This window comes from Ixodes scapularis, unplaced genomic scaffold (genome assembly GCF_016920785.2).
Source record: "Ixodes scapularis isolate PalLabHiFi unplaced genomic scaffold, ASM1692078v2 PGA_scaffold13__105_contigs__length_92229423, whole genome shotgun sequence".
Taxonomy (NCBI): Eukaryota; Metazoa; Arthropoda; class Arachnida; order Ixodida; family Ixodidae; genus Ixodes; species Ixodes scapularis.
Genome location: NW_024609839.1, coordinates 24539676 through 24550780, shown reverse-complemented (window position 1 = coordinate 24550780; position 11105 = coordinate 24539676). Strand labels below are relative to the sequence as shown.

General features: G+C 47.3%; 1 protein-coding gene across 1 annotated transcript in view; it reads right to left on the bottom strand.

The window, feature by feature from the left end:
• Positions 1–9474: 9474 nt before the first annotated feature.
• The window catches only part of LOC115332172 (neprilysin-1-like), a 102493-nt gene continuing 100862 nt past the window's right edge, over positions 9475–11105 (bottom strand). Inside the window, exon 20 of the mRNA XM_040216231.1 lies at positions 9475–9574. Coding sequence (XP_040072165.1) covers positions 9475–9574 — 100 coding nt within the window. The remainder of the gene's footprint in view (positions 9575–11105) is intronic.

Genomic DNA, 11105 nt, shown 5'->3' with positions numbered 1-11105 from the left:
GGAGGTAGAGAGGAGAAAAACAGGAATCCAGCGGGGGAAAAAAATTTCCGTTAGGTGAGGAGGAGTCGCCGGTCCGGTTGCGCTGGGGGAGGAAAGCTCGGGAAAGCCGCGTGGAAGCCATTTGTCCCTTCTTCGTCGCTTGGCAAGTTCTCCTGTTTGAGAAGCGCACCCGGTGGTCTACTTAACCGGCCGCGCCATCCGCTCGTCCATGGGCTCACAGCGATTCGATGAGGCTGGTATCCTCGAGAAAGGTGAGCAGGATCTTCAGAGCTCTTTCCTTGGTGCGTCTCTCGCCTCGTGGCAGTAAAATCTCGTCTTTCGGTCCGCAAGAAAGGCCCAGTGCGGCAGGGGATGCTGTCATGGCCGCCCCAGAGCTGGGCCGCCCTAGCGCCGTCGTGCTCCCTGCAGGCGACGAGGTGCGCCTTATCTGTCCGTTCTCCGCAGTTCGGGCAGTGTGGGTTGGCGTTTCGGCGTCGCGGCGGAAACAGTGGAGCCGCACCGGGATCATGGCGCAGTTCGTTCGGATGCGGTGTACGACGGCGTTGACTCGACGGATCGTGACCCCGGGGGGGGGAGGGGCGGTCTTGCCGGGTGATTCGCGGCCGCGCACCGCTCCTCGGGGTGCGCCACCACGGCCGCTCGGGCGGCAAGGAGTTTGGCGTCGGCGAAGGGGCCAACGCTCGACGTCCGGAACCGGGGCGCGTCGTGCACTTTGTCGGCCAGCCTGTCAACCTGCTCATTGCCCTGGATGCCGCAGTGACCAGGGACCCACTAGAAGGCAAGGCGATGCCCGAGGACCCTCAGCAAGGCGGCCTCTCCAGCAACCTCCGGCGCCAGCCGTTGTCGGCCTACTAGCCGCAAATCAGGCAGTCGGGGTCAGCGTCCCACCGCACGTAGTGCCTGCGCACCGCGATCATGTTACTGCGGCACCTGAGACGGTGGATGTCCAGCCGCTGTCAGCACCTGTTCCGTGCGCCTCTTCGTCCGTCGAGCTTCAGAAGCATCCAGCTAGCGAAAATGACGCCGAAGACGCCGCCACGACGGCAGCCACCAGAGACGACACATTGACTGTGCTCAGGAGTTCTCAACGGTGGCGGGTGCTTCTTGCGAGCTCGTGGTTTTCGCCAAACGTGCTTACTTAGTGTGTATAGTCCGTGACGTTCACCTGCTCGGTTTTATTAGCTGAACTACCAATACAGGAGGGAAAACTACCTGATTATTGGAAAATAGCCAATGTCGTGCCAGTTTTAAAGGGCGGATCTAAAGGTATTGTTTCGAACTACAGGCCGATCTCGCTTACCCCAGTGTGCTGTGAAATTGTCGAACATGTTTTGTACTCGGCGTTAATGAAGCACCTTGATTTGTTCGGCTTTCTGAATGATCAACAGCATGAGTTCCGAAAAAGGTTTTTCATATACGACGCAGTTAATCGAGTTTTATCATGATATTGCCACAGTACTTGATAATAGAGGTCAAGTTGATTTTTTTTATTTTTAGATATCAAGAAAGCATTTGATACTGTCTCTCATTCGGTATTACTGCAGAAACTTGAAGTTTTAAATATTGATAATAATGTGATGCACTGGTTAAGAGATTACCTAGCTTCAAGGCAGCAACAGGTTGTTGTAAATGGGACAAGTTCGGGTGGTGTTTTTGTAACATCTGGCGTGGCACAGGGGTCTGTGTTGGGACCGCTTCTCTTTCTCATTTATATTAAAGATATTTCCCGAGGAATTGAATCAGAAATACGTCTATTTGCCGATGATTGTGCATTGTACAACGCAGTGTCTGGATTTCACGCAGCTTATGAGAGATGTGAAACGAATTGAATCATGGTGTAGTAACAATAAGATGTCATTGAACGCTGGCAAGTGTGTTCATGTGTGTTTCACTAGAAAACATAATAGATTGACTCATCAGTACTCCATTAACAATGAAAATATTGGAATTGAGCCATCTTATAAATATTTAGGTCTTATATTTTCTGAAGACGGAACATAGACTGCTCAAGTGAACAGTGTCGTTTCCAGGGCAGGCAGGGCTTTAAGTTTTTTTACAGCGCAACCTTAAACATGTAAGCAAAAAACTTAAGGAGGCAGCGTATAAAGCGTATGTTAGACCGATATTAGAGTATGCTTGTCATGTGTGGGACCCGTCTTACCAGGTTCGTATCAGTGCTATAGAACGTATTCAATGTGTTGCTGCTCGGTTTGTCCTGGGAAGATACGATCGTTTCAGTAGCACCACTGAAATGAAAAAGGAACTGGGATGGGTGCATTTAAATGAACGTCGTAAAAGGCTGCGTCTCAAATTGTTTTACTCGATTTATTACAACCAAACAGGAATTTGTGCTGCAAAGTTTCTGCATTCCCCATCTTACCGTTCTGCTCGTGCAGACCATTGTTATAAGGTTCAGCCGTACTTCTCCAGGACAAACATTATGAAACACTTTTTTTTTTGCACGAACCATTGCTGAATGGAATTCCTTGCCGGCGGAAGTGGTGTGCCGCGAGAATGTGGATCTCTTTTTTAATGCATTGTGCCCCCCTGCAATAATGCCTGTATAGGCGCTGCGGGTTTTTCATGAATAAAAAATAAAGAATATCAGGAATTTACCCAGCGGCATTGTGAGCACTTTAATATATTTTGATTTGTGTAATAAAGAACTCAGTTATCCCTATCTGATGTGATCGCTTTCATCTATAGCTCCTTCCGTCCGAGATTGAACAAACATTGGTTTTTATCACTTTTTTGAGTTACAATATGCATGTAAAACAAAATGTCTGAAATAAACTTCGAATAAGGTTTTGAACTGCATTTTGGTCTATGATTCACAGTTATTGGCGCGTCTAAAAGGCTGATGGGCCAAGGGGTTTGGGTGAAGGGATGTGGGGCTGAAGGGTTTTCTGTGGGGTATCCTTGAAGGGCTTTTCTGTAGGGTATTTCTGAAGGGTTCTGAAGGTCTGTGAGGTCCCATAATCCTTCAAGGCTGATGGGCACTCTAGAATTATTTTCAATAGGGAACAGGTTTTCGGCGATCAGCAACCTGCCACCTTCCCTTCGACCGAAGACCCTATGGGAATGAACCCACCCGAGGTGCTCAGAACCCTCGGATAGAACAGCCGTCTTTCATCCATCATCTCCTACCTCCGGTCCTCCGGGATCGGACGGTACATCTGATCCATCGTCATCGCTAGCTCCCTTTTTCCCTTCCCCCACGCCACATGAGGCGCACAAGCCAGAGGCGTGATCTTTCAAATAAACGTTTCAATCAATCCTTTTCTGACGTCATAGTCAGCATTCGGCCAATCGTGGAAGGCCGACCACAGTGACTCTTTCGATCGCGCACGTCGCCAATATCACGTGCCGGCGAGCTGGCAACAACGTTACTAGATCACCACAGTTGTGGAACTCGCGCGGAAGAGGGTACCCTTCTCACTCACTTCAGTCCCCCTCCCGTCGTTCGAAGCGCCATCTAGATTTTCGTTTGCGAACTGTGTGTTCCATGGAGTACGGTGGAGCGCCATCTAGACGCTGCGCTTCAAAACGTACGAATCCCATCGAATCTATGGAATAGACTGCAGTTACCAAAGCAGCCGTTTGGAGCGTCGAACGACGGGAGGCGAGTCGTGGTGAGTGAGGGGGGGGGGGGTGAGGGGAGGTATTGCTCGTGCATGCAGCGTCTATGAGCAGTTCCGTGACTGAGCTAATCTAATAACGCTGGCTGCCAAGACGTAGACATAGGACGTAGACGTAGACGTAGACAAGACGTAGACATCAAGACATAGGGTCGCGAGTTCCTGATTAAGCAAAACCTTTTAGAGCGGGCTTTCTGCTACTCAAAAAGGGTTCAGTTAGTTCTTTAATGTGAATTTCGACGACGGACATTCATACGAGCTCAATTAAGTTAATTCTGAACCATTCTCGATATTCATTCAGCTGAAGAAGCTCTGTTGTCTCTTTATTGTATACATTTTTGCACTACAGTAACTAAACGCGTTTTAGTGATGGGTCCTTCTCTCTCACCACACGGCTTGGCCCATACTTCGATCTCTTCACCCACTTTCAGGTTGCCCACGATTCCGACTTTTGTTACACTACCCAGTTGTTGTTCCTTCTTGATGACCACATCTTGGCAGTTTCTTGGAAATACAGCCACAGTCACCTCAATTAGTATTTGACGCCCGCAGCTATCCAGTATAACAGGACCCGTAATGTCGAACTCTGCCGCCAGCGTAATTCGGTTGATCTTCTGCGCCTGAAGCGTTGTTCTCTCCATCGTCTTCATTTGCAGCTGGTAACCGTCGTTCAGTGGCTCCGGAGGAGCAAATGGGCAATCCCTCTTGTTCCAGAACCATAGGCATCCACCTATCTTAGCCTGCGCAATGTATGGGAGCTCGGCAAATGAGCGGCCGACTAGTAGGTCCATTGAATGAGGTTTGTCTGGGACACCCAAGGTGGGAATATCCCTCCAGGCGACGACGTCGGCCTCCGGGTCAGCTCTGCACCCGCCGATGGCTGTTGCTGCCGGCGTGCTTGTGTTTCCGAAGCCATAGAAGGCCGTTGTTTCTCTAAACAACGTCTCACCACAACAGGATGCCACAGAGGCGCGTAGAAGACACCCAGAACTTCCGGTGTCAATCAACCCAATTATCGTCCGACGAGTGACATGTTTCAGGGGCCCTCCTGGGCCTCCTATTTCTTCCTTCGGCTCGCTCACAGTGTTCGTTTCACCTCGTGTGGTCTTCGTACAATGGCGTTGCCTGCGTCCCACCTTGTTGCATTTCAGGCACTTAAAGGGATTGTCCGGTCGAAACCGGAACTACTTAAGTTTTTGCGCTCGTTACTTCGAGGGAGCCTTCATGTGGACAAACGACATTTTTATTTTGATATATGATCTCCCGTTATTAACTAAACCTTTCATGAGCGTATATACAAAACTGAACCCCGAATTTCGCCAGTGTCAATGGCTGATATCCGTAGCTGCTTCGTGACGTCACAAAAAGCAAAGGTTTGTCGGATGAACGGGATAACAAGCGTTGGTCGATGGATGTCTTGTATTTTGTTTTGAATTATATGGTCTCCTAGGACTAGTGGTCCTCAAATGGGGGTCCGCGAAGACCTTCTAGGGGTTCGCGAAGCCCTGCCTGATCATTCGAGTTCGGCAATAAAAGGTTTTATTTTTTTAGGTCGAAAAGAAATGTTTTGGTTTTCGGGCGAGCTTTTTCGTGTGAACGTAAAAGAGGGAGGTCTACTTCACACTATCCCTTAGTTATATACATTTATTAGATCATTATTATGTTCCTTTCCTCTCCTCTCACCACAAACGGGGTCCTCCATCATCTCCGCCGATCCACAAGGGGTCCGCGAAACATCGATGGTTAAGAACCACTCTCCTAGGCTGTACCCTACTGAAATACAATTCTTTTATTGCTGGTCCCAAGCATGTGCAGGAAAAGTCGCGCCTTTTAGCAGGATATTACTCGCAAACAGTCATAAGCTTCGAGCAAACGTATGCCGTTTCGCGCAAACACAACTGCGACGGCCACCGATCGAATTATGAGCGCTTGCAAAGCAAAGGATGCAGATTTCGCCTCTGAAGCGGCACCTCGGTACACGAAGCGGTATCTGGGTGCACATATCGGCGGATCCACTGGATCTGTGATGAGGCTGCGGGTCCTTCCCTCAGAGGCGATGACCGCGGGTCGAAGGCAACCGGCGAATCGTTCAAATGCATGTCGTCACTTGACTTGGACGAGCTTGGTGAATCGTAGCCACGCTCTATTTGCACACGCGGGTCAAACAGAATTCGGCTGCACGCGTACTAAATACAACTTCTGGTATTATTTCGAGATGGCCTAGCTGTTGCTTTTGGTTTCGCTGCATAAACAAATCGATTGATCCGATTTGAGCGAGGAGTGGATGGATGTAGTTTAATATCGTTGCCACAGCATCACACCTTAGCTTACGAGCCCGCTTAGAGCCCAGCTTGTAGCTCTCTTCTGTGAGATGATTGCTGCATAAGCGGGATCTCGATCTTGACGGGAACCCAGTCCCTACGGACGGCGATCCATATTCCCGTCAATGCACATCTCACGGAAAAGTGTGGAACGTCATGTCTTGGCTGGCATGTGCTGCCCGGTAATTGTGGCACCCAACCGCGCAACAAAAATCTCAACCAACCACGAAACAAGTCGAGCACAACAACAAAAATGAAGCACGGTGAGGCGTTCACTCGCAGATAAACGACGAGACAGAAATGCTCGCTTTGTGTTGTGTGACATCAGTACTCCCATGTTGCCACCGAAAACAGCGTCTACGCTAGAGTGCGATTGGGGCAGTATAAATTTAATTACTCATGCAGAGGGGCATATAAAATTCAGATTTTGCACATACGATGCGTCTCGAGGCACTAACAATGATACTCAATTGTTTTCTTGAATACAAAATTTGACCGGACAATCCCTTTAAGTGGACGTCTAGCCTCCGGAAAGTCTCGTGAGATGTCTCCAAAATTACCGCACTTATATCATTTGAGTTCCCCTCTTCCATTCGTTACTGGCAGTCAACTGTCCTTGGCTTTTTGTTTTTCCCGAGTTTCATTTCCATGTGGTCGTCTTGTGCCAGACTTGTTTACGGTTTCATTCTTCGTCTCTCTCTCTATCAAGTCCTTATAAAGAAAGTTCTTTGCGTTATTTTTTGAACCATTCAAACTCCTGAATGTTGTGCATAAGGTCATCTTCGTCCTAGAGCAATCGTTCCATTAGCATTGTACAGAGGTGTCCGGACAGCAGGCTTATCTGTTCTCGAGTGTCACAAAGTTCATATTTGCTTCTCCGCACAATCGCACCTTGGCGTGAAAGAAACTCTCTTTTTACTGCAGCCGATGACGTGAAGTAGCTTAATTACACATTACACTAAAGTCTAATTTTCTCTTCACATCTGGCATCATGTGAAAAGTTGGCATTGTGCTTCTTGCTCCCTCTCGCTTGCGAAGCAATTCGGTGATGATTTTTTTTTTTTTTTAAGACAATCTGTTTTATCAATACGGTCATGGGGAATGTTTCGTCTAGGTTTGTCATTTTGTACAAAAACTAAAATTACTACTGACACTTAAGAATGTTTTACGATGCAATCTCGAAACATAGAATACATTAAGATCGCCAACACTCAATTGTAGAAACACGTCCTTAGTCATAAACGGCAGAACGCATCTGAACTCGAGAGCTACGCGATACGCTGAAAGTAGGAGAGGGCACTCTGCCGGTATGGCTTCACAAAGAATTCGCGCAACGTGTGACAACATGCAAATACTCAAGTAGCAGACTAACACATTCAATAACCTCCTAACAATACGTGTTTTACACTTTGATTATGCACCAACAAAGGAAACTCACAACGTAGAGAAAATAAAATGCCGCAACCGCAAGGCGCTCGACGTAAACGCCCTGGTCGCACAGCACGATCGAAATTCGCCTATGCGATGAAATAGACGCGCTCAATTAAATCTATGAGAATTACTTGGTCGCTCCTTACTCTCAGAAGTCACGCAAAATAAAAATTCGCTCAGTACCTTCGCTTCCTTGGGGTTCATCACGCTGTGGATGTTCGCTCGGTTTTTCGCACTCATGTCGCACAGTCGGGGCGCTTACTGACGGCCTTCTTTCTTCGCTCTTGCTACTGGGCAAGTACGCTGGCTCCTCTCTTCTTCCTTTAAATCTTGGGTTGTTTGGCTTTTGTCTATACGTATCCCACTCATTGGCTATTCTCGCTCTTCGTTCCGCTTTAATTTCCGATGGTTTGGTTGCCAATCCTTCTTCTGATATATGGTAGCCACTTCAATCTCGAGAGGGATACCGCCTTGTCTATGCTCACAAAGCAAGGCGGCTCGACGACGGAGACTCAGAGTGGCCGGTTGCAGATTTGGAGCGCGAGGATGTGGTAGCACAGAGCATCAACGAGTCAATTTTCGGGGAACCTGGACGCCAGCGCACAGCTTTTGTAGCGGCGAGGACCCGAAACACACTTATTTGCTCAGGAGAAGTGTGTTTCGGTGTCTCGCCGCAGCGGGGCGCCAGTCACGTGGCTCTCCTCTAATCCGTTCTGTGCCTGTCCACCTTTTCCATTTAGGCGGCCGCTTCTCGGGGCGATCTGCGAGGCTTTGTCTCTACATAGGAGGCTATGCTAAGTCCTTCTGTTTAATACTGACACCTTACGAAATACAAACTTTGCGGTTCTAATGAACGAAAGAGATAGAACACACCTCCTATAGGGTCGCATGTGACGACCCCACACCCACGCACTCGCTCGTTGAGTCTCGCATACCGACTGACGCTTGGCCCTTGGTCTTCTGCCTTGCTCGGTTGCCATCCCATGGTGTAGACTAGGGTGCCTTCATGTGCGCGCTTTGTTTGGGGTGGAGACATCTGGCAATTTTGTCCCACACTTTTATTTTTATTTTTTGTTCAGAAGCGCATGAAAGAGCGTGTCCCTGCACGCGTTTTTGGCGCTGACTGTGCTATGGCGAAATTTTGTTTTTTTCGATTTTTTTGTACGTTACCCGTGAGCGCGTGCTGTCGGCATCGGGTACTACAAAGGGTGGCATCAGCCTTAACAGAAGGACATTGAGGCACCCTAGTGTAGACGGTCTGCGTCTGGCAGTCGCGCGTCCACGGTGCCAGCAGAAATGGGAAGCCAGTTGTTCAAATCATCTTTCCGTTGGTGCTTTCTGTCACATTTGGAAGCGCGCATGGCGAAAGAAAAACAAAATTGCCAAAACATAAGGAACGTGCTTACATGCGTGGTTCGCGTACGTTAAAGACCCCAGGCTAGTAGTAGTACTTAACTATCCAAATTGGTCATCTACAGCTGAGACACCAAACGCCCATTGAGGTGGAACAACTTCGGCTGTATAAAAATACGTACGAAATGATTACTTTGTACGAATATGCTGACAAATGAATCAATATTTTTTTCTGATGTATTGACAAAAGTCGCACAAAATAAGTGAGTATAATCTTATAAGGGTACTCGCTTGTACGACAATATTTGATTGTGCAAAAAACGAAAAGCGCCATTCGCAGAATTCTTCAGCAAATTGCTGAATTACGGAGCTAAAACATGGTTTTTTCATAATATGCAAAGGTATACCTACGCGAGTAACAAATCATCAATACAGTATTGTACACATGCGGCTACGTAGTCGCTTCAATTTACACCGCAACCTAGGTTCGTTCAAAAACCTTGGCACATCGCGTCCCATGTAAAGGTCTACGCATTAAATTCATTGACCGAACTTTACTCTGTAAGGTTCGCACACGGTAAACTTGAAAACGAAACGTTTCAGAAATATCATTGAGAGCGTTGAAGTCAAAATTGTTTGAAGCCGTGCAGCTTTTATTATTTTTATGAATATAAGCGAACTTTGTTCACATAAGTAGCTTGCATTTTCCCGAAATACACACACCGGGGTTTTCACCAGAACACACATTTATTCGATATGTTCATCGGAGTACCTGCAGCGCATTTAAATGCCTTTGAAAATGCTTTGTCGTTTTGAATTGCGGTGTTAACCCTGCAAAAAACAAAACAAAAAACAATGGATTTGATAATGCGAAGGTGCAAGGGAGCGGAACAAGAATGACGGTAATAATCCCTGGAGAAGGCGAACAAGTGGGGCAAAGGACAAACACAAATCTCCAAACACAGCTGGCTGACTGGTGAACTACCGCAGATTTGTGTATATCCTTTCTTCCACCTGTTTCCCTTCTTCAGAAGTTATTAACGTCACAATGGAGATGTCGATGGCAGCATAGGAGTATTATAACTTCAATGTCCGTTTACATGGTTGATATGTTCAAAAATATAGTTTGCTTTTTATATTAGAATATTCAACTCTGCTTGAGTACTCAAAATGTGGAATTCAACAGGAATTATAATAGTGGAATGATTGGGCTGGGCATAGTCGACGCAATATGGTTGTAGTCAATATTCTTTCGTCATTTACCGCGTTCCACCGTTAGTCAAGCTTGAAACGTTCCCTTTCATTCCGTAAATTTGAAAATCGATTAAAGCATCAAAAACACGAGAGGAGTAGTTGTAAATGAATATTATTGACGGATAATAAATATAACGCTTAGGCGAATCGTTTTATACTGCCAGTACATTTGAACAAGCCACGCGGTTACAAACCAGCACACGAGTGAAGGCACGCGAACACGTGAAAAGTTTGATTTTGCTTTTGACTTCGCTGATTTTTTTTTTCATGAGATGCATGAGCACAGCCATTAACAAAACACTATGGATCTTCAAGGGGCCAGTCCAGAACAAAGGTTGCGCGTGGTTCTTTATGAAATTTACGCGTAGCTTTTCGAGAAAAGTTAACCTCGTCTTAGAAATAAAACACAGGCGTTCCCAAGTTATCTATGATTTCTAATTCGTCAGCGGCTAAAATAAAACTAGCTTCAGTGGTGTTCTCGGATGAACGGCTTTTTGGTGGTAGAACTTTGAGAGAAAATCTTTGATGCAGTACAATTCAATTACTAAATTCCTGGAATATCGCCTGTTTGACAGTAGCGTCGCAATATGAATACTCGTGATTGGCCATATACGATCAACGAGTTGTGCGGTCTCCAGCTCCTAGATAACCAGGCCGTAGCGGACGACAGTTTTACGTAACCTACGCAAGGACAGCGGTGAGGGGAGGGGGAAACGCAGATTGAAGTAGAGTTCTGCGCGAGCGTTCGGAGACGACTCATCGACTCAACGCGACTATGGTCCAATATGTGTCTGCGGTGGCCTCCAGCAGGAGACATAAAGGTTGCAGCATTTCGGATTTGTCAATCTATGAGATTCTGGTATAGGCAAGGGCGAAGGACTCTCTTCTCAGAGACGGCCAGAAAAAACAATCATGGGCCATTCCACCCTTTGAAGGTGGGTGACCAACGTAGCTGTTTAGCAGACGACTCAGACCCACCCCGAGGGGCCGGAGGAAATCAGGCACGCGCGACGGGACCACCACCCGGCGGAAAGTAGACACGCGGGATGAGACCGCCACCCCGGGAGAGCGGAAGGAAAGGAAACTAAACACAAGCGCTTCAAACGAC